The 27744-nt window shown below is 33.8% G+C and overlaps 2 protein-coding genes across 2 annotated transcripts in view; both read left to right on the top strand.

Moving 5' to 3' along the window:
* The window catches only part of LOC126736457 (TATA box-binding protein-associated factor RNA polymerase I subunit B), a 38415-nt gene extending 36664 nt beyond the window's left edge, over window positions 1–1751 (top strand). Inside the window, exon 4 of the mRNA XM_050440815.1 lies at window positions 1576–1751. Coding sequence (XP_050296772.1) covers window positions 1576–1635 — 60 coding nt within the window. The 3' untranslated portion in view covers window positions 1636–1751. The remainder of the gene's footprint in view (window positions 1–1575) is intronic.
* Window positions 1752–4270: 2519 nt separating this feature from the next.
* On the top strand, window positions 4271–27744 carry LOC126736469 (thioredoxin domain-containing protein). Its single transcript, XM_050440847.1, has 4 exons — window positions 4271–4649; window positions 4703–4871; window positions 4924–5182; window positions 27143–27744. The coding sequence occupies exons 1-4, from the start codon at window positions 4386–4388 to the stop codon at window positions 27387–27389; spliced, it is 939 nt and encodes a 312-aa protein (XP_050296804.1). The 5' UTR covers window positions 4271–4385; the 3' UTR covers window positions 27390–27744.

The following is a 27744-nucleotide window of genomic DNA, read 5'->3' as shown; positions in this document are numbered from 1 at the left end:
CCCAAAACACACATCTCCGACACACGGCCGCATCCCGCATCGCATTGGACGGTCACGACGCACTTCAAAGTATTCAGTTTGGATCGAAACTTAATTGGGTTGGTACATTAAATTTATTTCAAAGAAAAATGTTCTCGAAATTTGGTAATGATCAACAAATACAGCATTCGCAATACGAGAACAACTAAAAGATTTCTTTAGTTCTGTAGAGGGCAGCGTAGATTGGCAGGAAAATATAGCCCTGGCAATTTAAATAATTTCATTAATGGATCATATTTGCCAGTTTTTTTAGATGTTGCATCTTGTTCGCTAAAATGTAGTAAATAAAATCTAGATCGTATCAAATTCATGTTTTTTTACTAGTTATTTGGTTTCTTCGCCGTAAAAAAATATTTTCTAAGACGAAAATCCCAAACAACTAATGTATAATCTAGTGGTAAAAATATTGGTAATTAAACTTTGTAACCTTTTCTTATGTAAATTTAAAACCTAAATTTTGGAATTTGCGTATACAACTATCGTTACGAGTTATTTAAGTAAAAATCAAATTAAAATTTTTGAATAAAAACTTTAACTTGAAGAAGTTTTATTTCGAAAAATTAATTAATATTTTTTTATGCATATAGAAGTACCAACCTTAGTTAATTTTAGTACTAAATAGTACTATATTTCATTGTCTCCGGAATTACGTATATGTTCCCAATTTCACCAAAATCGGACAACTAGAAGTTGGTCAAATTTGAGTTTCAAGATTTGCACCGAACATACATAGTTAGTTACATATGTACATACATACATACATACATAGATTGCAAGTTAAATAAAAGCTTTCAAAAAACTGCATGTCTCCTATCCTAAAATATGAATTAGAACATTTTCTAGGTCATTTTTTTACACCTGATCTTACACACCACTTCAAATATCAACCTCAATCTTCGTTTGGTTTTTGTAAAATGGGCTGTAATGCATTTTAAAAAAAAGAATCAATTTCACGGTGTATAAAATAATTACAACTGGAACAAACTATAATAGCCGCTTACTAAAACAAATTCGCTCATCTAGACAACCGGATGTTGCCAAAATCTACCTAATATACTACAAATTATTAAACAATTTTTCGATTTAAATTTATTAAAAATATGGTTTATAAATTTAGACCCACCTTTTATGTTCAATTCCAAAGAAATTTTCTTCCACACTCTGTCCTTATAATCTGTATTCCTATATTTTTCATTTTTTTAATCATACAGTGATAGAAACTTCCTTACTTCCTCTATTAACCTTTCAATTTCCATTTTGAATAGCTAAATTTTATTGCTCGTTCGAGACCGTCACCGTTGAAAATTAAACAAAACTATTCCCACTCGTCACGGATGCGGTGCGTGCTACATGTTTCTTTCCACGCGGCCGCCACGAGCGTCAGTCGTGAAGGACTGCGATCGTTGCGGCTGCACAAGCCAAGAAGCAGTGTAGCCGCAGCCGCGAGAGCATGATAGTGTTGTCTTCTTTTCAGTGGGTTTGTTTCTTAATATTATGTTCAATTTTCACTTTTTTTAATAAAACTTGTTTTTACAGTTCATCAAAATGTCAAAGTGTTATTTACCGTCACTGAAGACGAAATATTGGTGGATTTAGTAGCAAAACACCCAGCTTTGTATGATCTAGCCCATAGTTTATATAAAGATCAAATTGTCAAAGATAACACCTGGAAAGAAATAAGCGAAACATTGAGCAGTTAAATAATATAACATTTAATGTTTAAAAATTCATTTATTATTAATGAGTAAAAAAAACCATTAGCCTTGATCGGTTCTTCTGACAGACGTTGTTTGCCAAGGTATGCTTCCCTGAGCACTACTAAAATATTCTTTAAACATGTCTCTTACATAAAATCCATCACCATCAGCGAATCCACCTCCTCTAGCAAATGGAATAAAATATTTTGTGGGTGGCAACTGCTGGTCGACTTCATAGAAAGGTTTATAGGTGGCCTCAAGAAATGCATCTCGAAGAAGGTTATGTAGACAACATGCCACTATAATTAAATTGTCCACGGTTGATGAACTTAAATCAATCGTTATATAAAAAACTCTTTGGCTGAGTAAAGCAAAGGCATTTTCTGAAACACGTCGTGCCCTAGAGAGCCGATAATTAAAAATTGCCTTTCGGTCATCAACGCTGGCTAGTGGTTGGGAAAAAGGTTTCATCATATGTGTACTTAGTCTACAAGCTTCATCACCTACTAAAACGTCCGGAAGAACGTTTTAGTAAAAAATAAATTTATAATTAGCGTCGACTACAGCCAGCAAGACAATAGAAAAAAAATCCTTATAGTTATGGAATAGTGAGCCACTACGCGAAGGGCATCGAATGCGTACGTGTTTGCCGTCTACAGCTCCCAAACAGTTAGGAAAATTCCACTTGTCCACTGATCAAACTCCTTAGCCCTTTCATCCGATGACAAAGTCGGTATATACATTGGAACAAGTATATACTATATTGGAACAAGGTAATTTCTCAATGATGCAAATGACTTTTTCACAATTCTACTGACATAGCTAGTTATGCGATACTCTAAACGTAAACGCTTGAGAGCGGAATGTTTCACCAGTTGTCCTAAATAAACCTAAAAAAAAAACATTTTTTTTAATAAACTATTTTTTTTAAATGAGATATTTTGGTAAAATAAATACATTTTATTGTGCAAACGGTAAGTAGTTAGAACGCAATCTTTATTTATTTTCTATTTTATTTTAGTTGAGGACTGCAAAAAACGTTGGCGAAACATTAAAGACACATATAATAGAAGAAAGAAAAAAGGGAAAAGTACAGGTTCTGCTGCATTCCCCAAACAAACGAAATGGGCTTTAGCAGACAGTTTGTCATTTCTTGATCAAACAGAGCATAAACGTTTGTAAGTTGCTTTTTAATAAATACTATAAACAGATTGAATGTCTTATTTTTCTTCGTAGGAGTACATCTATCGGAACTGATGAGCTTGAAGAGGTGAACCAAAGTGAAGACGAAACTGAAAATAATCTTGATTCTGGTGAAGTTTCTAAGGAATCTCGTCCAAGCAGTTCAGCATCTGTCCTGACAGCAGGCCTTAACACAACACTAAGCGATGGAGCCAGGAATATAGCAGCTATGGAGAAAATACAATTTTCTTAATCAAATCGTAACAGCAAAAGGGAGAAAACCAATAATGACATAGTTGCTTTAATTAGGGAACGAAGTGTTAAACGCAATAAAATTTAAAAAAAAAATTGGTCTAAGCAAACCAGATTCCGTAGACTTATTTTTCCAAAGTATCGCAGCTTCGGTAAAATCTTTAAGGCCAGATCTAATCAACGAAGCCAAGTTGAGAAACTTGCACCTGGTATTTGAACTGGAACAGCGAAATACTTGCGAACCTTCGCTATGTTCAGCACCTCCTCCTCGTCCTGCCACATCGAGTTCAGTTGATACCGATATCACTACCAGTTATACCTCCCCAGAACATAATAGTCATGTTAATACCGATCCCCCTAGCAGGTACAACCTATTGGATCTAGACAATTACTTAATTACTTAAGTTAAAATTGTTCATTTATTTGAAATTTAAAACTAGGTGTATTTTATTACATTTTTACTTTATGTATAATAAACATTTTCTTCACATTAATTAAAGGCATGAACAGAATTAGTAAATTTTGTTTATTAATACCGTAGTCTGGTAAAATGACATTTTATTTAATACACACTTACCTTAGTGTATAATAGCTAATTTTTCATCTGGTGTTAATGGATATTGAACTCGGTTGTATGGCTCAGATTTTATATCGTCTTTTATTAAGTCCAGAATAAAGTTAAACAGTGCTTTATTCAACCTAAAATATTCTCTAAATTTCACTTCATCCTGAATCAGATGTCGATTTATCAGTGTATTATAACATCCCTCAGAACGCCTTTGTTTAAATATTGGATTTACAGGAGCATTGCTATTTTTCTCGTTGGCCAAATATGATAATATTTCGTCATCGTCTTTTTCTTCCAACAATCAATAAAGCACGAGATCATCCATCTTGCACCTAGCACCTTAAACCTTGAACTGATCTTTGCTGTCGCGTATAGAGTAATTAAAAGTATGTATTTAATATTCATTTCTCTATGCTGTCGCGTAGCATCCGAAGGATCCACCCGATTGACCGGCCGCGTGCGGCAGACGTATGAAAGGAACCATACCTTTACAAAGTCCGAGTTGGCAACACGTTACGCATCACGTGTCACCTTGCAAGGACAATGTCAAGTCAAGAATTGCAGTTTGTAGGTTATAAACTTATACATTTTCCTTTCAAAAACATTCCAAACATTCAAAAGCGGCTTTTCCTTTTCCCTAGAAAAAAATGAAACTACTTACTCTACTGTTTCTATCAATATTAACCCTTCAAGTCCGTTCACAACTAGAACTTATTCAAGACGACGAGCTGGTAAACTTAATAAGAAGTGAAAAATATGTAGTGGCACTTTTCACCAAAAAATACTGTGAGGAATGTGAAAATTACGAAAATGAACTGACGGGCTTGCGAGAGGATCTTGTGGAAACCTTAAATGCCTGGGTTGTAAAGCTGGTTGACAGTTCTATGTTAAGGCTCTACACCCCCAGTAAGGTAGGTCCTCATTAAATCTTATATGTCACATCATTTCATTAAACTGTTTTTAGGAGCCCCAAATAGTTTTTTTCCGTCATGGCATACCACTTCTCTATGATGGTCCTCTAAATGATGAATTAATACTACACACTTTCACTAATAATAAGGAGCCAGCTGTTAAGGAACTAAATGATGATAATTTTGAGCATTTAACACAAGCAGCCTCTGGGGCTACCACAGGTAAAAAACAACATCTAAAGTCAAGTCCAAATAATATAAATTTAACTATTAGGTGATTGGTTTGTCCAGTTTTACACAACAGATTGTGTAGATTGTCAAAGACTTCAAGCAAGATGGGAGGCTGTTGGGGCACATTTAAAATCTCGTATGAATGTTGCCCGAGTGAATAGGGCAACAACTGGTGCTAAAACTGCAAGAAGATTTGACATCTTCGAAGTGCCCACTTTTGTGTTATTTAAACAAGGGAAAATGTACCGATACCATAACCAGGACTTTGAAATTAAGAGTTTTGTGGCTTTTGCACAGGATTGGTAAGTTTTGTAGGGCTATGGTGGGGTGTATATTAAGAAATAACAGGATGAGTTCTGAGGTAGAGTAAATTAGAGAAAGTCCATATGTTCGAAGAGTTGACATGTTAAAAAATACAAATGGCTTTAACTCCTAAAGGAAAAGTTTTATCCATATCATTGTTAATATCTGGACAAAAAATTATTAAAATTCCTTGGGAATTCCAGGAGATATGGGCATTATATTGATTAAATAACAATGGGTGCAGACTACAAATAAGTTGCTGGTAAACAACATATGCTGCATTCTTGATTTTGGTTTCTGGATACAACCGTACACCAGCTTCACACATATTCTGTTTATAATCTATAAGGATGACACCTAACTCTCCTGTGAAAGGAACCATTTGAATTTCCCTTTTCCCAATATATATGACCCACTTCAGACTTCTTTATCATTTTTCAGCAAAAAGGAAGTTTTTAACTTTATTATTAATTAAAAAAATGCACTGAAATAAAATAAAAAAAGTGCTTTAACCGATTTACGGCCAAGGATAGAAATAAAACTTAAAATTTTTAAATTATATATGTTAATTATGAAAACACATATGTGAAATCAAAAAAGAAATAAATCTGCTACTTTCTGAAATAAGTGGTGTTCTATCGGCCTATAGTGTTAAGTGATATTGCCAAAAACAGCAGAGTTTCCAGGAATTGACAAGAGTACTGTCTATTGAATTTTTAAATAGTGGCCTCCATCATTTCTTACCCATCACACCGATTCTATAATTTGCCACGCCATTATCATGCAAATCTACTGCTCCCATGTATTTATTATATCTTGAAATTATAGCTGGTTGTGGAATTGACACTTCTTTTTTTGATTTTCTATTATATCTTTTAGCAAAAGTAAGAGGTTCTACATGATAATGGGTACTAAATGCTAGACTTGTCTAGACACATTTGTGACAGGCAATTTTAGTTATTCGGCCGGTGATGCGAGAATGCAACAGCATAATTTATGACCTAATTAGGAAAACCCTGGTTCAACTAGGCCCCAGTTTTCAAATTTATGGTGTAGTTTGGAATGTAATTAGTGTTAAAAAAAATACAAAACTTTGAAAATAAAAACATTAAATAGGAGTATATGATTTTTAAAAATGTGCGGCCATATATAAGAAAAAATCCGGCTTTTTAAAAAATTCGTACAAGAAAGCAAATGAAAAAAATTGTTCAAATTTAATTTTGTTACTTTTGTTCAACCTTGCGTCAATGGTGCCAGCCCATATTTCAGGCGAAAAAAGCACTATTTTTTTGTAAATAAATCATTGTTGTGTATATGCATCACTGGCCATAAATGGGTTAATACTAATACTATATGAAATGTACACTGTGTCCCATTTTGGATGAGATTGCAGGGTATCTCTGTCATTTTTTAAGATATAAGTTTGTGGTTTTCGCGACCCTGTATCATTTTTTTGTAAAACTTTTAAAGCGACAAACAGAAATATTCCAACTACTTTTGTTCCTGAAATACAGAGTGAAATTCAAAATGTTTACTTTTTGACATTTTATTATTTCTCAGGCCCTGTATCAGTTAGAAAAAAAATAATACTGCTTATAACAGATATTTTTACATAAAATTCAGTGGCGTATTTAAAAATCTTTTTTAGAATACCATTTGGTTATTTTACTGTATCGTAGTTGGCGGAGAAAACTGAAATGCTTCTAAATGTATATATGTCTGAAGCATGCAACAAAAAAATAATTATTATATTTCTCACTTTAATGTACGTTCACTTTGTTCACAGTTTGACAGCTTTTACGAGTTTGTGGACGCCGAGGAATATGATATAATTGGACTATCCGAAACTTGGTTAAACAATTCGATTAAAAATAGTGGTATTAATCTTTCTAATTACAATATTATTCGTAAAGATAGAAATGGACGTGGCGTGCCGGTGGTGTCGCTTTTTATATACGTAGTTCTTTAAAATTTGAAGTTTTAGACGTCCCACCACAAATTAGTGCTTTAGAGCAAATATGGTTCCGCGCAAAAATTAATGGCAAAGTTATAATCTTTGATTCACTTTACCGATTCCCATCTATTAATCTTGGTTCTTGTTTCGACGATTTGGAAAATTCTATAGTTAGTTTTTTAACTCATTCTGATAATGTTGTTTTTGGGGGAGATTTGAATGTAGATATGTTGGATACTGGCAGCCCTGGGTATATTTGTGTTAACAGTCTTTTAAATAAATATAATTTAACCCAAGTGGTTCAGTCTCCAACTCGAATTTCAAGTATTGGAGCCAAGTTAATTGATGTTCTTTTTGCTCCTGGCTTAATCACGGATGTGCAGGTTATTAATATGGATGACATATCCGATCATTGTTTAGTATTAAGTAAATTAAAACTTGAAAAAACCCGTACACCAAAGTCTTTACGTACTTACAGGGGCTATTCAAATTTTGTTTTCATAGATTTTCTTAATGACATTTTAAAAATTAACTGGCAAAATATATTTAACTTTACTGATATTGATGAAATGGTAACTTTTTTCCAAAAAAACGTAATTGATGTATTTGATATTCATGCGCCCTTTAAAACCTCCAAGTTCACTAAAAGTAAAGCTCCATGGATTATTGACAATATACGATTTATGATGAAACTTAGACAAAAAGCCCTCACGAAGTATAAAAAATTAAAAACTGATGCTGCGCTTAATGAATACAAACAAATTAGGAATTTTGTAATGGGTGGAGTACGTAGCGAAAAGAAAGCCTACTTGAATGAACAATTTAAATCAAACCCTACTTGTTTTTGGAAAACATTGAACTCTCTTAACATAACATCTAAAGTTTCTCCTTCCACAATTATTAGCGATTCTCGAAACGCACCTGATGGACTTAAAACTAAGTGTACCAATAAAGTACACCCTAATGTTAAGAAACTATTTCAATTTAAAGAAATTTCTGAAAAGCAAGTTGAAAAAATAATTTGTAGTATAAAATCTACTGCAACTGGTTCTGATGGCATGGGCATTAAAATGATTTCACTTTTAGGCACTTGTATTATCAAAATTTCCATCTGAATGGAAGAATGCTGATTTACTGCCCATCCCAAAAAATAATACCCCTACGGAATTTTCTCATTATCGACCTATAAGTATATTGCCAACCCTTTCTAAAATATTGGAAAAGGCCATGTATATGCAATTAAATTATTTTTTAAGAGTTAATTCCATAATTCCTATTACTCAGTCAGGGTTTCGATCGCAGCATGGTACCACGACAGCACTATTGCATGTATGTGATGATATTTTTAGTGCTTTGGATAATAGAGAGGTTATTGCATTAGTGCTGCTGGACTATAGCAAAGCGTTTGATACTCTGGATCACTCTCTTCTTCTTACCAAACTAAAATATTTTGGATTACACGAGTCGGCGCTGAGTCTACTTTGTGATTACTTAAGTAATAGAAAGCAAAGAGTGCGCTTAAATTCCATCTTTTCAGAATATTTAAATATTAGTCAGGGAGTTCCTCAAGGCAGCATTTTGGGGCCACTACTATTTTCGATTTATACTTGTGATTTTTCTGAATTCCTGCAACCAATATGCAATATGCACCATATTCTCACCAATATGCAGATGACGTCCAACTCTACTCAGCTTTTCCGATAATTGAACTGAATACTGGCTTAGCACGCATTAATACCGATTTAAATCAAATTGTACAGGTGTCTAATTTTCATGGGCTGGCTCTCAACGGTACTAAATCTAAACTATTACTTTTTGGAATGCCTAAATCTTATCATTTGAATTTAAATGTATTATCGATGAAAATATTATACAACCATCTGACTGCGAAAGAAACCTAGGCATTCTTCTTGATAATCAGCTTAATTTTGTAAATCATATTTCCAGTATTTTACAAAAAGCCTATTATAAATTGAAAATTCTATACATGCATAAAGATATTTTATCTTCTGATGTTAAACTCAAATTAAGTTATTCGTTGGTTCTCTCTTTAATTAGCTATGTTAGTGTACTCTTCTGGCCAGCTCTTGCTCAAAAGGACAAGTTAAGCCTACAAAAGCTACAAAATGCTTGCCTAAAGTTTTGCTACGATAGAAGAAAATTTGATCACGTTACCCCGTTATTTCTTGCCTCTGGCTGGTTGAATTTGGATGAACGTTATAAAATCAATATGGCTGTTTATAAGGTACTCCATAATAAACTTCCCCAATATCTATATGACAAATTATCCAGTCATAACAGCATACATGGCCGTGAAATGCGCCACTCTGCAAACCTTTTGATACCAAATCATAGAACTTCCAAATTCCAGGAGTCTTTCAGTTACAGTGTGGTTAAGGTATAATATAATTCATTACCAAATAACCTTAAAGCTAAAACCTCGGCTGTCTTATTTCGAAAAGCTGTCAAATCTTACTTTTCTAACACTGCGAACTAATAACTAAAATATGAAAAATATATTTCATTTAATTTTAAGTTATATCACTAATTACTTTTTTCTTTTTTTTTTCTTTCTTTTATAAACTAGATATAATTATAATTATTTTAATAATTAATTACGTCATGTGATGTAAGCAAAATTCTATTTTAGGTTTCTTATAATTTTAGGCTTCTCTTCTTATTTTTTTTTTCTGTATGTTTTTCATAATGTTTAAAACTTATTCAATTTATTTATTATTTACATTGTTATGCTTTCGTATGTTAAGTTAGCAGTGCGGTTAGATAGAGTAGCCCTAGGCTAGATCTCGCCGCATTTTTGGTTAATAACTTTTGTAACTATTTTCGTAATATAAAGGCATTTTATTATTATTATTTTAAAATTGGGCAAAAACTTGTTATTTTTTAAATGGAACAGTCTTTATATTTTAAAGTCAAGTTTTTGCATTTTTTTTTCTGAATACATTTATGTATCATAACCTATTCTTTAATAAATTTATACCTTCAAAAATCAGAAAAAAAAAGCATATTTTAATTTTTTTTTTAATTTTTGGTTTTTTAATAGTTTTTTAATAGTAGGCCATGAATTATTTCACACATGCATAAAAATGTTTTGTTTATTGCATTCATGGAAAACAGATCAATACAAATCAATAATGATGGTTGAGGCGAAACATGGAATTTCAAAATTTTTAAGAGTATAAAATGAAAATATACAAAAAAGATATTGATGTAAAAATTAAATGTTTAAAACTTTCTACCCAAAATCTGGAAGCAGTACTGCAATTATGTTTAAACAGGTAAAGAATCGGCTTATTTTATTTTGTTACAAAATTCAAAAAATAAAAAAGATCTTATTAATCAATCATTTTTCCGTCGTGTGTGTGCAACGGCGTGTTCTAAATCTCTGTGTGATTCTTTTGCTGTTTTCATGTGCTATATAAGACTAATATAGTTGTGCTGTGTATCAACAGTTCTGTTGAATGACAAACTACGTGATACAAGTGATTACAACATATAATTTAAAGTAGTTTTCGCGTAAAAGCGATTTATACAAACAACAATATCACCCATTGTATTAGACAATAGATACATTTTTAAGCTTTAGTCAGAAAATTCTTGGTTCCATTGTATCGTGTCGCATGTCGATAAATTTTGAACGTTCGTGAGCTACGGAAAAATAGTGTTAGCGTTAACGTTAAGATACTGCCTCACTTAAATTTCCTTTAAAGCGTCAAAATGGGAACTTCTTCCAAATGTCAAATGGATTGTGTGCCTAAAGAGGAAAAAAACGAGTTGTTCGGTTTTCCATGTGACCGATGCCGGCAACTCATCTGCAGGAACTGCTCAGGTGTAAGAGTCACTGAAATAAGGGTTCTTATCCTAAAAGGAAGGTGCCTTCGATTCTTTTGCGCTGATTGTCTTAATAGCAAGTGATCAGATGATCAAATTTCTGGCACTCTGGTGTGCCATTCATCCTGATAATGTGGAACCAATTATTAATGACATAACTACCAAATTACTTTCTAATTTTGACCAGGTAAAAGTAGACTTAGAAAACACTCTCAAGACTTCTTTATCTAGTATGTGTGACTCTATAAAATACTCTTATGACAAATTTTGATAAGCAATTTACCGGAAAGCCAGACTGAGTTTCCCCCAGAAAGAAGGAAGCCTTCTCTGTCTACATCTGCTTTGTCCGGTATTACGGTATTCCGGTTAAAATCCAATCTAGCGGGTTGGGAAGGTGACTGACATGAAAAACAATAATCATAATAATGAGGATCGGACACTTGCATTGTATTATTATAATTATTGTTTTTCATGAAAAAATCACAGTTATGTAGTGCTAGAGTCTGATGAGGATGAGTGAACTCATCGAAATGCATAACTCTTTGCTTGTCGAAACAGTGGGCTGCCAAGGCAGTTGTGCACATAGGTCTCCTGATGGACCCGTCATGCCCCACCGGGGGTCCAACGGCCTTAGAGAAACCGATAAGGCTCTCTGCGAGCGAACTCTCTAACTCGATAGAAAGAAAATTTCTTTTTATTATAGGAAAAAAGTCTAAACTCTACTCACAATCTCAACTGGCTTCGATCGGGTAGAGTTCGGGTTGCCGTCGGCAACCTTCGGAATAGAAATATAGAAAGAGGTTGTATGGTCTTGCTATTACTTTCGTCTCTTTTTAGTACATTGAAAAAAAGATGTATTTATCTTTGTTGTGGGGATGTTTTTGTAGCAGATTTGAAAATCAACGAATTATCATATTCTCATATTAGACCATTAAGCCTTATTGTGCAAGGACCAACGTTTTTAAGAAGTGATAAAGGGAATAGGGTCGGCTTGAAAGTGATTCTAAATGAAACTTACTAATTAAATAAAGAATAGTATTTTATTAGAAAATGTTAAACCATAAAAGTCCACAAAAAATAACTTACTTAAATCCCTTGGTTACAACAAATAATTAGGGTTTTATTGCGGTCAAAAGATCAACGGTATATCTTTGAGTGAACTATAATTTGTTAACTACTTTTTTCAGATTTAAAAGGATCATTAAGTTTATAAGGTCATATCCACGCTTATTTACGCCTCGAAATTGGGAAATGTCCAGTGATTCCACAGAAGGGAATAAAATGGGTTTTATTACTCTTCATAAATTTTGAAAATTCTATATATATATATATATATATATATATATATATATATATATATTATATATATAATCCTTTTATCCTTAATTCAATCGTCTGTTCTTTTACTTCCATTTCTAAGGCAAAATTAATAATATTATTATCTTAAATCTATATTTTAAGACAAATATTAAACTATCAATTTAATAGTAAATATATTTAAATAAAAAAAAAAGAAAATATATTAAGCTATTATAAATACACACTAGGAAAGAGATAAGATAAAATTAGGAGGATACATCATAAAATTCGCCGTCTTATTGATACTTAAAATTACTTCAAAAATCTATAAGAAAACTTTTCCCTTATCGGCATCCCTTATGGATATAGGATGAAAACAATAACAAAGCATACTTATTACCTCAAAGATCGATAATGTCGAATGACTATAAAAATAGGCTAATGTTTGTAGATTAGGTAGTATAAGAATGCCGAGTGACATAGAGAAAAGGTTAGCGAGTGCTAATCGCGCATAGAAAGATATTTTCTTTCTATATTTCTTCTTGTCTATTTCTATGTTTATCGAGTTAGAGAGTACCGCTGCTGGTCTGAAGGACTTGAAGTCACTCGGTGCACTGAAAGTGTTGACCGGTCTCGCCAGCACGTAGTTCGCCGAGGACGTATAGCCTGTACGCATTCCTCATTGCCTCGAATTGCATAACGTGGTTCAGAGGCGGAAGGCTCAGCAGAGTCTCAAGCGCTCTAGTCCGCGCCGTGCGCATGGAACACGTTACTCTTGACAAAAGATTGGCATTTTCATTTGTGGAGAAAAGTCTTCCCGAACTTCCCAACCCGCTATATTATAGCCACTCCACTTTGGATTTCTACTTACAATAAAATCCAATCTTTTAAATTAGGGCTGCTATTCAAAACCTAGGCAACCTCACAGAAATGAAGCTGGCGAAATAATTGTTTTAACGTGTGTGGAAGCAGGACCCCAAATTTCCTGTAGGAAAATAGAGGAAGAGAGGAGCTTCAAAAACAAAAGTGCAAAAAATTTAAAAAAGGCAACTTTAAACTATATAAAGTAAATATTGTTCGAGAATTGTATCCTGACGGTCCATGTGAACGATTGGAATTTTCTAATTGGTATTTAACTAAAACTAATGAAGATCCGAATTTTGCAAAAAAGGTAATATGATCTGACGAATTCCATATAAGAAGGAGCGGCATATTCAATATATTATTTTAGACTTCTTCGTAGGGTCACATTTGAAAAATAAAATGTATGCAAATCGGCATATAGAATAATATAGAACTCCGAGCCTCAACTGAAGAATCAGACAGAAACTTACAAAGGCAACCTTTTATAAATTTAAATGCCTTAAGGCGAATTGAAACTGTATGTCGTAATTACAGTTTTTAATGTTAAATCTTCTTTTTTGTTTTCAACATTTTTAAGTTTATGTTAAAGAGTAATATTTGAATTTCTGATGAGTTTATGTCTAAAATATTATTAAAGAAATAGGTTTAAATCACATGGTAGCCTAAAAAAATAATAATTAAATGCATAAAGTGAAAGATTTCATGGCCTATAAGCAGTTTTAATTGGTTTTCTATCTTATACAGGGAGTGAGAAATGATAACATTTCCAAAAGTGAACATTTTCGTTTTCGCCCTGTATTTCAGGAACAAAAGTAGTTGGAATATTTCTGTTTGTGGCATTAAAAGTTTTACAAAAAAGTGAAATAGGGTCGCGAAAACCGCAAAGCTATATCTTAAAAAATGACAGAGATACTTTGCAATCCTAGCCAAAATGGGTCACAGTGTATACCATCCAAACGTAAAAAACGAGCCCAGTTGTCATATACCTTTCTCAAGAGAATATTTCCGGTTGAAATTTAGAGCGTTGCCGTTCTGTGTGGAAATTTGGCGATTTAAATAATCCAAACTAAAAATATTAATTATTATTAGTGGTTATATTTAAGTGTAGTAGTTTAGTGATTATAATAACCATGTGTGGCAACAAAATATTCCCTCTGCTCACTGTGTAGATGTTGCGTTCAATCCAAAACAGCCAATGTTTATTCTAGTGTATTCGATGTTCTAAGGGTATGGGGAGGTATGATTAAAAATGACTCAAAACGAAACAGGGAATCAAAATATCGAAAAATATATAGAGTATTCCATTAGAAAAGTTAAAGGTGTCGCCATTTTTCTATATTTATAAGCGGCCGCAGTGCTGGAAATATTTTAGACCGATAGAGCATTATTTGTTACCATGGTTACAAAATGTTCAGAAAAATGCTACGTTCCGTTTTCCATATATGGCTAACGTACCATCAGTCGTCAATCATCCTGTATTTATATTTTGTATGGATTGAACCATGTTTCTCAAACATATTTTCAATATCTTTGTCAATTATATTTTGCTATTTGAGTTCTTTATTATTTTTATTTTGTAATTTTGCTTTTTAAATTTAATTTTTTTCTTTTGTAAATTGGTTAGTATCAATCACTCAGCAGCTTCCTCCACTGTCTGAAGCTTCTCCGTACATGCCACCTAGTATGGATACTGTTTTAACTGAAGTCAACGATAGAGCACTGAGGGCTAACAATATTATAGTATACAATGTACCTGAATCTAATTGTAATAAAATTCAAGACAGAATCCAAGATGATCAGCAGAAGGTATCTGAATTCTGTTATCTATAAACAAAGAATCGACTGTAGACAAAAGACAAGGTGATTAGATTGGGAAAGCAAAGAGATAATTATGTTCGGCCACTTAAGGTAGTGTTTTCCGAGAGCAGGATAGTTAAGGATATACTGTCGGCTGGACGAAAGGTGCCTGGGAATCATACATATAAAATTAAAGGTGATTTAACCATGATGCAGAGAGAGTGCATCAAACGGGTGGTCACTGAACTCATAGAAGGAAGAATAGTGGTGAAACAAATCTTTCAATTAAATATAAAAATGATGCACCATATATCGCTACGACTACTGATACTTATAAATCTGAGAATACAAGAAAAAACACTGTTTAGCCCCATTACAAGTATTTTGTTATAATGTTGGTGGTTTGAGGACTAAAATTGAAGAACTCCGTAAACTAGTTTTATGTTCTCAATACAGTGTGTTGGTGTTTGTGGAGAGTTGGCTCTCTGATAGATTCTCGGATGCTGAGTTGGCTGTAAAATCATTTAACCTGTTCCGCTGTGATAGATCTCGTGTCACTAGCAGTAAGAACCGAGGTGGGGGAGTATTAATATATACAGGGTGTCCCAAAAGTGATGGATCAAACTCAAACAGGAGATAGAGGGAGTCATTTACAATCAAAATCACCCCCTATGTTGTTATGCAATTGTGAATAGGTTAAAAGTTATAGCCATATATGTGTATTTTTTTAATTCCAGCACCTTTGTCAAATAAAAGCTTTTAAAAAAATCATACAGTTGATTAAACAATCTGTTTTTTTTATTGTACCTAGAAATGATGTGCGTCTCCAACAAAAATATGTTTCTTAAACATTACTTTTTAAGAGCACGAGAAAAACAATTTTTTTGGACTTTTTACAACTTTAAAAATAAGTACTTAACTTTGATGCCATTTTTTTGCGAAGAAAATATAAGACATGCGAGTGACCCTGAACCTTAAAAACTTCTTTAAATCATACTGATTCCAGCAAAGTACAACTTGAATAGATTATTAAAATTTCTTATTGTCTAATTAAATTTTACTTTTTTTAAGAAATAAGCAAAAAAATATTCCATGGCTAAATCAATATTTTGCTTTATTATTTTACGAAAAAATAATAAAATTAAGATAGTAAAGTGTCTCAAAAATGTTTAAAAATACATAAGTATGTCGACTTCTAATACTGACCAATTTATCTGCGGTTATTTTGAAGAATGTTGATTTGTCGTGTTTTTTGTCGTAAACAAAATTTAAAAATAATTTAAAATAGGTAGTGTTGTGTTGTCCAGGTGCTGGCTAAGTACATACAATTTGGTATTATTTATACAACTGAACACATAATGCCTTATACCGTCCGTGAGTATGCAGAAATGCATTTATGTTTATGGATTTTGTAATGGAAACACTCGAGCGGCTGAAAGGGAATATCGTGAACGATTTCCTGATCGTGAACGATATCCTGACTACAGGGTGTTTCAACGAGTGCATAACGCATACGTGGAGGGGCAGATTCCTGGAAATCCTCGCAGAATAGGAAGACCTGATGAAAATGCTGAGGCAGAAGATGACATCATTGAAATGGCATTAGAGGAACCTTCAACTAGTGTTCGCCGCATATCAAGACGGTCTGGTATTCCGAGAACAACAGTACACCGCATTCTACGAAGAAACCAGTTGCATCCCTATCATGTACAACGGGTTCAATTCTATCTATTACCGGGTGATTATGACAAGAGGGTGGAATTTTGTAGAGAAATGCTTCATTGTAATAGGCAGGATCCACAATTTTTTAACAAAATTTTATGGTCAGACGAATCTAGTTTTCAGAGGGCGGGAATATTTAATATTCACAATTTACACCACTGGGCATATTTTAACCCCAGAATTGTTAGAAATGACCGCTTTCAACATCAATTTAGTGTGAACATGTGGAGTGGCATTCTTAACGGTTCATTAATTCAGCCGTTTAAACTCCCAGCCAGATTAAATGGTGAAATCTATAGGAGATTTTTGGAAGAAAACTTACCTGTTTTACTTCAGAATATTCCATTAAATATTCGTCAATCAATGTGGCTGCAGCACGATGGAGCGCCCGCCCATTACAGCCTTCAGGTGAGACAGTTTTTAAATGAGGCCTACCTTGGTCGTTGGATTGGACGGGGAAGTACAAGCGCGGCGTTGTTGCGGTCGTTGGCCACCGCGCTCTCCCGACCTCAATCCAATTGATTTTTTTTTCTATGGGGGTGTGGCGGTTATGTTCCACAATAATTTTAGCGCTCTACTGCACGGAGCAGAGACCCTCCTAATTTCTTGAGGGATTTTTATTATATTTCCAATCACTGGTTTGCCCAAGGGTTCGCCTTACTTTGGGAAATAAATCAAGCACCTTTTGGTTCAACACAACTTTATTAAACCCGATTAATTCATAAAATGGTCCAAAATATAGTGTACAAAACTATACGTTGTACAAATCACTACTAAAAACATAACTAGACATCTAAAAGCTTAGTTAAAACAAACCGGGGAAGTACCGCCGCGAGCTATAAATAGCACATAAAAGATACCGATCGGCTATTGCGCGCCAAAACCGGGAGCATAGTTCAAGACGGAGACCGACCTTGCGAAGGGCGACCGCGACCTACTTTTTACTTGATCGAGCGATGACTTCATACTGCATACTTATTGATTGATTTGGGGTGGACGACGGACGGCGACGCGCGTTATTAATACGTCACAGTTATATTATTTAAGTCCAAAGTTAGATGGCGTCACTATAATTGTTTTTAAGCATTTTTCTGTTATTGTCCTTATTACTAAAGTTGTGTTGGTCACAACATACTCCCCCGCGTTGAAGTAACTAAGTTACTTAAATAAGAACAGAAAGAAATAAATCTAACCTAAACTAAGGTACAAGTATAACGTAGAAGTAACTTAGCCTAACACATGGAGAGGTTCAAATTAACAGTGTCTAATTTAGGTTAAAACGTTATTCGAGTCGATGGGTAAAGGACAAATCTTAGATATAGACCTAGTAAACTCTGCCTCCTCAGTTCTGAGTTTTACAACTTTTTGCAAATCTGATACAGTAAGCTAAAGAACGCTGTAGTTTAGAAAACACAGAACATCTTTGAACTAAGTTATTATAAAAATCAGAGCCTTCCTGAAGATTCAAATTGACTATCTTCCTTTGTTCAGGAGGATCTATGACTTGAGGTTTTTCTGGAGAATTATTTACATTAAAATTTGGGTCCTTTAGGAATCGGGGCCTTGCCACCATAATTCCGAAGTTATTAGATCTGAAGGTAATATTCCACGCGATAGAATATCGGCGGGATTTTCCTTTGACTTTATATACCTCCATTTAAAATCTTTGGAAATATTTTGTATTTCAGAAACTCTGTTTGAGACAAATTCTGACCAGCGTGATGGATGTGAGCGCAACCAGGCTAAAACTATCTCCGAATCACACCAGAAATTTACAGAGCGAAAGGCAATACTTTCTTTTAAGATAGCTAAAACTCGTTGAGTAAGTTTGCTACTAAGAATAGCTCCCATGAGCTCCAAACGGGGCAAAGTTATCTTTTTTAAGGGAGCAACACGGCTTTTTGAGGTTACCAGTGTGCAGGAAACCACACCAGATTTATAAATGACTCGAAGATAGGCACAAGCAGCATAGGCCTTTAGACTGGCGTCTGAAAAGGCATGTAGCTCTATAAACAATATCTCATTCCCATTAAAATAGGACCTGGGAATCTGAAGATCTTTAAGATTTTGAAGGTTATTTAGAAAACTTAACCATTCCTTTAATGTGTCGTAGCTCAGATTATCATCCCAATCAATTTTTTCAAGCCAAATTTTTTGCATTAATAATTTGGCTGTTACTGTTACTGGATTTATTAACCCAAGGGGGTCAAAAATCTGAGATATTAAGGAGAGGACTTCTCTTTTGTTAAAAGTTTCTTTAATAGAAAAATTAGGAATTGATATGGCAAATATATCGAGTTGAGAATTCCAAAGAAGGCCTAAAACTTTGGTATTATTTTCGGGCAATATCACATAATTTTTATCAGAGGAATCTGCTGATATTTCCTTTATAAATTCAGGGGAATTGGAACACCACTTATGTAATGACATTCCTACCTTATTAAGGAGAGTAGTAAGCTGCTTTTGGGCAAGCAATAATGCATTGTTGTCATTAACTCCATATAAAATGTCATCAGCGTAACATGACTGAAGTAAAGCTTCAGATGCAAGGGGTAGGTTATTTTTATGTAATTCTGCTAATTGTTTTAGGCAACGAGAACTCAAATAAGGGGCACAGTTTGTTCCATAAGTAACTGTCTGCAATTCAAGGCATTTTAGTTCTTCATCATGTGAATCACGCCATAAAATATTTAAAAGAAACGTTTGATCGGGGTTTATTCTAATTTGCCTAAACATTTTTTGAATATCTACTGTAAAAACCCATTTGAATAGTCTGAACCGTAATAAAATGTCAAAAAGCTCAGGCTGTGTGGTAAAACCCTTTAACATGATATTGTTTAGGGAGACACCAGTTGAAGTCTTCATTGACCCATCAAACACAACCCTTAGTTTTGTGGTGAGGCTATCTTCTCTTAACACACAATGATGGGGTAAAAAATATTTAAGGTCAAATTTATCATTACAAAGCTTTAAAGGGACATATTTTGCATGTCCAAGAGAGATATATTCATGTATAAAATCTTTGTACTGCTCATAAAGGGAACTGTTTTTTATAAGCTTCGACTCTAAATTCAAAAATCTTTTATGAGCAGTGTAAAAAGAGTCACCCAACCTTTTGTGCTCAGTGGGTGTTATAAGTGGTAAATCTACTTGAAATCTACCAGAAGGTAAAATCTTTGTAGTATTTAGAAAAATTGCCTCTGCTAACTCATCAGGCGGAGAGAGTTGGTCATTTTTAGGAAGTTCTTCTATTTTCCAAAATCGTTCAATTAACATGTTTAAATCATTTTCAACACAGTTTGACTGAACAAATAAAGACACTTGATGTGGAAAATTACTTGTCAATGAATGTGTTGTAACAACAGGGATGCCATTTAATACATTTTCTTTTTTATTTAAGGGTAAACGACCGGAGATTATATAACCTAAATGGGTGTTTTGTAAAGTAGGAAGTCCATTTCCTAATTTAATAATACCATCGAGCAGTATATCACAGTAGATATCTGCACCTAAAAGGATATCTATCTTTCCTGGAACTGAATAGGAAGGGTCAGCAAGAGTTATATGTGAAGGAATAACAATTTTACTTCTATCTACAAAAGTCTGAGGTAGTTTACAAGTTATATTTTCTAAAACAGCACAAGAAGCTGAAAACCTTTTAATTTTAGCTTTTAGAGGGGAAAAGTTAATATCTACCATTTGATTTGACATAGAGCAAATTTCAGATAGAGTAGATATTTCTAAATTCTGCTGATAGGGAGTTAAATTGAGTTTAACTAAGAGCTCCTTGGTAATGAACGAGCTTTGGCTGCCATTATCCAGTAAAGCTCTAGCATGAACAGGTTGATTGTCTTTAGAATAAATAGTTATTAGTGCTGTAGCTAGCAGTATTTCATTTTTCATTTGAAGGGCAGACAAATGTGTGGTTGTATTACTTGTACTCTGAGTTTCTTGAGCAAAATCCATATTTCTTGACAGAGACTCAGTTGGGGTAGGTAATTCTGTCACCTGGGAACACGAATCATTGCGAACAACAATATGGGTTTGAGGTCTTTGCTGTACACTAGGTGGTACAGTAGGTTGCATACTGGGTGTGGCTCTAGAGAGGGTACTAGGTTCGACATCATGCGTAAAGCTATGACCAGGGAGGTTTTGAGCACTATTTGGCAAAATATGCAAAAGAGAGTGGTGTCTTTTGTGGCAATATCTACAATTTAATTTAGAGCGACATTGGTCAGCAGAATGTTGGCTACCTAGACAATTTCTACAAACCTGGTTTCTCTGTACAAATGCAAACCTTTGAGGCTGTGACAAATTTTGAAACTCATTGCATTTATAAATTTTATGTGAAGTTTGACCGCAGTACTCACATTTTATTGTGGTGCTATCCTTAGAACGAGCTGAACTTTGAGAGACAAAATGTGAAGTCTTAGCAACTGGCTTATTATAAGCCTTGGATTCTGATATGTTTAGTTTCTCCAGAACATCACACCTTTTCTCTAAAAAGTCAAAGAATCTTTTAAGAGTGGGAAAAGTTTTAGGGCTAATTTCATATTCGAATGCTTTATGAGAGGCAAAATCTAGTTTTTCTAAGAATAATTCGATTAGTATGAGATCCCAGTGCTCAACTGGTACTTCCATATTATGAAGAGCTTGTATACTTTGTTTAGATTTTGTGATAAAATCTCTTAGAGTTTGCACATTGCATTTAGCTAAGGAGGGAGAATTTACAAGACGTTTAATCAACAGGCTAATTATTCTAGGTTTATTTTCATACCTATCTCTTAAAGTGTCAAGAGCTATATTTAAGTTATTTTCTATAACTTCTATATTGTCAATTATATTAAGAGGCTCACCCTTTAGAAAAGATTTTAAATAAATAAACTTCTGCAGCTGATTAAGATCATTATTTTTTAAAATCAGAGTATCAAATAGTTGGAAAAAGGAATTCCATTCAGAAAAATTACCTGTAAAGGGGCTGATGGACAGCTCTGGCAATTTTACAGGTGTCGCTACAGTATGGTGAGGGGAAGGCGAGAGCAACTGGGGCACAGGTGTAGATGAGATACTTATGTGAGATTGAGGCTCCTTTAACTCATTTATTTTTCTTTTTAGACTTGACAAAGCAGAACAATATTTTGTCTCAGTCTCATCTACATCCGTGTTGATTAAACTTTCATCTATAACTTCAATTTCCTGTCTAAGTAATTCATAGTCTTTAAAGACAGAGGTGAGTTGTTCATACTTAATTTCAAACTGATACAAATCATTTTCTACATTAATATTAGTGTGAACCCAGTTATAAATTCTAGTTACTCTAGATTTACATGACTTAATTTTCTTTTGCAAAGTAATAAACAGAGACCGAGAGTCAACTTGCTGCTCGACTTGCTGGGTTCTTTCTTCAGTGTCTGACATTTTAGAATATAAATTGAAATGCTTAATTTAGAGAAAAGAAAATCTGCATAAAGAGATTTATGAAAGTATTTAGTCTTTTTCTGTAATATGTAGGATAATACCGTACATTGGAGACCAAATTTCCTACTATAAAGTAGATACAAGTATACATCTAACTATAAGAAACTAAAACCTATAGTTGCCAAGAAAAATTCTAGAGATAAGAGATATAGATGAAAAGTTAAATAAACTAAATCTAAACACACGAATTATAGATAAACATGCACATAAGAGTTACATAGTTAAATTGGAATAAGCTCACCAAATTATCAGCTTAATGTTGTGGCAGATCTTTTTTGCACAAAGACAGCACATAGCACAAATTCACTTTATAGTTCACTGCTACGCGAGAATGGTAGAAACAAACTGGAGAAAGCAGGGCACTGGAAAGGCACTACTGGAACTAGAGAGGCACAAACTGGCAATGGAGAGGCGCTAATGGCACTAAAGAAGCACAAACTGGCATTGGAGCGGCGCTAATGGCACTAAAGAGGCACAAACTGGCACTGGAGAGGAACTATATTTTCCAAAGCAGGCTTGTAAACATCTGGGGGCGAAAGACGTATCGGGCACGAAGGACCAACTTAGTGTGGCGGTTATGTTCCACAATAATTTTAGCGCTCTACTGCACGGAGCAGAGACCCTCCTAATTTCTTGAGGGATTTTTATTATATTTCCAATCACTGGTTTGCCCAAGGGTTCGCCTTACTTTGGGAAATAAATCAAGCACCTTTTGGTTCAACACAACTTTATTAAACCCGATTAATTCATAAAATGGTCCAAAATATAGTCTACAAAACTATACGTTGTACAAATCACTACTAAAAACATAACTAGACATCTAAAAGCTTAGTTAAAACAAACCGGGGAAGTACCGCCGCGAGCTATAAATAGCACATAAAAGATACCGATCGGCTATTGCGCGCCAAAACCGGGAGCATAGTTCAAGACGGAGACCGACCTTGCGAAGGGCGACCGCGACCTACTTTTTACTTGATCGAGCGATGACTTCATACTGCATACTTATTGATTGATTTGGGGTGGACGACGGACGGCGACGCGCGTTATTAATACGTCACAGTTATATTATTTAAGTCCAAAGTTAGATGGCGTCACTATAATTGTTTTTAAGCATTTTTCTGTTATTGTCCTTATTACTAAAGTTGTGTTGGTCACAACAGGGGGTACTTTAAGGAGTTGGTATACGCCAGGGCAAATCGTAATGAGGAAGAGCTACGCCACCAAATAATTACAGCAACTAGATTAATTACCCACAATGAACGTTCATTCAGAATGATTAAGAGAAATTTTATACGCCGATGTAGGTTATGCATTAGATTTTGCGGCAGACATTTTGAACACTTATTGTAAATGATAGCAAAACTATCATGTAAAACAATAAACCATTTTCTAATGTTTTTTGTACCTTATTGCAATCCACCAACTCAACAAAACACAATTATTTATTTTAAAAAATTGGTAAATATTGATTTAGCCATAAAATTTTTTTTTGCCTCTTTTTTGAATAACTCAAAATTTAATTAGCCAATAAGAAATAATGTATTTAAGTCATGCCTTGCTGGGATCGGTATGAAACGTAGAAGTTTTTAAGCTACAGGGTCACTCTTATGTCTTACATTTTTGAGAAAAAAATGGCATCAAAGTTAAGGGTACTTATTTTTAAAGTTGTAAAAAGTCCAAAAAGAAATTTTTTTTTAGTTCTTTCGAAAAGTAATATTTAAAAAAATATTTTTATTAGAAAGGTACATCACTTCTAGGTAAAAACAAATAAAAAAACGCATTGTTTAATCCACTGTATAATTTTATTATAAGCTTTTATTTGACAGTGTGCTTGAATTTAAAAAATATGTAAAGTGGGTAACAATAATCTTATTATTGGAGGGGTTTATATTCCCCCTAATTCTGAAATCAGTTTGTATGAAAGCCATTGCCACTCGATAGATATTCTCCGGCAGGAGTATTCTGAATACGATTTTTATGTCTTCGGTGATTTTAATGTACCAGATGCTTGCTGGGGGAGTGACAATCTTGGCGCTGTGGTTGAGTGCAGTCCTAACTCTCCAGGTTTAACTTTATGTCAGTTTTATGCTTATTTGAATTTTTTTCAAAAAATAATAATACCTAATGATAGATTGGTTTATTTGGATCTGATCTTCACTAATAAAAGTAATCTTGTGGTAACAGAAGCAATCGACTACCTTTTTGATAAATCTCAAAACCACAAAGCGTACAACTTTCAATTAGATTTGTGTGGTGAATTCAAGCCAAATGTAGAGTATGTAGAATTTCATTATGATTTTAAGCTTGCAGATTATGATGGCATTAATAATTACTTATCTGGAATTGACTGGACTACAATACTGAACGCGACTGATATTAACATAGCTGTCTCTCAATTCTATCACATTTTAAACATGGCAATAGCCCTTTTTGTTCCTCTCAAAAGATATAAGACATCTGATTTTCCCATGTGGTTCTCGGGTGAACTTAAATATCTAGTTACACAGAAGAAGATTGCTCACAAGAATTACATCAGTACTCATGATCAATCTGATTATGTCACTTTTTCTAATGTCAGGGCAAGGTGCAAAACTTTAACGAATATTTGCTACCGTGATTATATTTCAAATTTAGACCAATTACTGTGTACTGACCCTAAAAGCTTTTGGTATCACCTCAACAGTAGGAAGGCAGTAAAAAAAAATTTCAAATTCAGTGTATTATGGTGATAATGAATTTTCTGGTTGCGAACAGATAGCGGAGGGTTTTGCCCAGTTTTTTTCAACTGTCTACAATACTAATAAAAATAAAAATAACAATTATTATATGGGTCAACAGGTAGGAGAAAATATGACAATTCCTAATACCCAACTGTCTGTTGGTTTGATTTTTGATAAAATTTTAAAATTAAAGGCCAAAGTTAGTTCAGGTCCTGATGGGATACCAAACTATTTTTTACAAAAATGTGTCTGTACAGTTTCTCGCCCTCTATTCTTCCTTTTTCAGAAATCCCTTGGCTCAGCACTCTTTCCGTCATTATGGAAGCATAGTTTTGTGGTACCAAATTTAAATCAGATGATAATGACCAAATAGGCAACTATAGGGGCGTTTGCATCCAGTCGGCCATTACAAAACTGTTGGACAGTCTTATCTACGACCAAATTTATTTCTATTGCAAGGAGCCGTTGCTCAATCAGCAGCATGGGTTTAGTTCGGGCAGATCTACGATCACTAACTTGTTGATCTATCAGCAGGATCTGTTGGATGCCTTGGAGAGAGGATGTCAGATGGATGTGATTTATACAGACTTCTTCAAGGCTTTTGATAGAGTCGATCACAGAATCTTGCAGGAGAAACTTAGAGTGTTTGGTTTCTCCAATCATATAGTTGCCTGGTTCACAAGCTTCTTGTCAGGCCGGACTCAGCAGGTTAGATTGGGTAGTGCTAGATCTAGCAATATCAATGTATGTTCTGGTGTACCTCAGGGTGGACACTTCTCACCATTGCTCTTTAACATTTTCATTAATGATATAGCTATATGTTTTGAAAATAGTGCCTTTTTATTGTTTGCAGATGACCTGAAATTTTATAGAGTAATCCAGACTCCCAAAGGCCAAATTTTGTTACAGAATGACCTCAATAGGCTAAATGATTGGTGTGTCAACAATATCTTATTCTTTAACATAAAGAAATGTAATTATATTAGTTTTCACAAAAGAAGTAAAAAAGTTGTAACATCATACAATATAGAGGGAAGCCCTGTTCAGTATTCTGATACAATCAAGGATCTTGGCATTTATTTTGACGATCATTTAAAATTTAATATACACATAAATAATATAGTGGTTAGGTCCTTCAGGGTTCTGGGTTTTGTTCTGCGTAACTGTAGAGAGCATCAGTCGAGACCTGTAAGAGAGTGTACATGTCTTTGGTGGTTTCTTTATTGGAGTATGGCTCAATGATATGGCCCCCTATTACATGAACAGCTGTCTGGCCCTTGAAAGGATTCAGAATAAGTTTTTAAGATTTTGTCTATTTAAATTAAATTTGGAAATACCGAATGATCATGTTTATGATGATGCACGGGAAGCGCTGGCTATCACAATATTGAGAGAAAGACGTATTCGTGGTGATTTAACCTTTGTATTAAGGCTTCTTAACGGTCTGATTGTATGCCCCGACCTTCTCGGTACAATTAACTTCAATGGCCCCTCAAGACTCTTGAGGCGAAACCGACTATTTGCTTTGCCTTTTCACAGTACCAACTATGCCACTCACTCCCCTATCGAAAGAACCTTAAATATTATCAACCATGAGGATATTGAAGTTGCGGGCATTGGCTTGTCTAGTTGTAGGAATCAAATTAGAGAGATTGTGTAAACTCTTCTGTTGATTTTATGTTGGTTTGCCTGTAAAAACATATTTGTATTTTAGCTATTTTAAGTTATGGTTAGGTGTAACTATTGAACTTTGTACTATTTTTTTTTGTAATGGGGTTGATCCCGTCTATTAAATAAATAAATAAATAAAGATAATTTATTGATACAATTTATTCTTGGTCTACTTTTATTTTGTCTATTTCCATTTTTTATTGTTTACTTGAATTTTTTTGATGATTTCTTTGGTTTTGCTATTAATTTAATATAGTTAATTTTATGATTTGATATGTGATCAAATCATAAAATCTCATTATAGTTGTAAATAACTCAGAAGCGCGGCTATTACCAGAACTGGATTCTGAAGTTCAACACGTCAATTTTTTGTATTCCCTTGGAGAAGCTTCAAATCAGTTGAAAAACTTAAAGCTTATTTGCATAAATCACGATAATGCACTAAATTAACCCTAAATTAAATTGTTAGAAGTAAAGATACCAAAAATGAACAAATATGTCATATTCCTGTAATTTAACCTTTGACTGCGTAGGTCTTAAAGTTTTCATTCAAAACCGGCACCTTTAGATATTCAGAATTTGCAAATATTTTTTTTTGATTATAGGTATAAAAATATGAAGTCTGAACGTGTTCCGGTACCAAAATCCCCATTTGATGATTTGGTAGCTGCCACAGTAACCTTCATGAAGGAAAACCCCTACCTCTGGCAAGTAGGCTTTGGAAGTTTGTTACTAGGCATTTTACTCCCAACTATAATGAAATTCTTTAAAAAATCAACGAAAGAAGAAAAATCCAGTAATAAATCTAGTCAGAAAAAGGCTAGTACTAAGAAACCTGTTAAAAAAGAGTAGAGGCTAGTTGGCGAAATATATACGGTTTAAAAAATTCCTAGACAATATTTTTTACAAAAAAAAAAATGAAAACACACTTCAGTTTGGTAAGAAGTGTGTGTCTACTAGAAACTAGCAAAAATTATAATTGTTTATAAATATTGACTTTTTTTTTAAGTCAATATTCTCTTACTTTGATTGTTGCCGGGCAACAAAAAATAACTGTTAAGGAAGTATTTATTATTGTACATTTAGTATAGTATATCCCTTGTAGGCAGTTCCACATTTCCAGACTTTTTTGCATTTACTTAAACTTTATTTTAAGCAAACTTAAAATTATAGAAACACATCTTTTATTACATAAATATTGGTTCCC

Source organism: Anthonomus grandis, chromosome 5, assembly GCF_022605725.1.
Source record: "Anthonomus grandis grandis chromosome 5, icAntGran1.3, whole genome shotgun sequence".
Classification (NCBI taxonomy): domain Eukaryota; kingdom Metazoa; phylum Arthropoda; class Insecta; order Coleoptera; family Curculionidae; genus Anthonomus; species Anthonomus grandis.
Note: the sequence above shows the minus strand (reverse complement) of the source record. Positions and strands in the feature narration are given on the sequence as shown.

What these genes read in the sequence shown, in the direction of transcription:
- LOC126736469 (XM_050440847.1), top strand. Translation starts at nt 4,386, where the DNA reads ATGAAACTACTTACTCTACTGTTTCTATCAATATTAACCCTTCAAGTC. An exon ending in GGCTCTACACCCCCAGTAAG is followed by an intron (nt 4,650 to 4,702) that starts GTAGGTCCTCAT and finishes AACTGTTTTTAG; the next exon opens with GAGCCCCAAATAGTTTTTTT. An exon ending in GTGGCTTTTGCACAGGATTG is followed by an intron (nt 5,183 to 27,142) that starts GTAAGTTTTGTA and finishes TTTTGATTATAG; the next exon opens with GTATAAAAATATGAAGTCTG.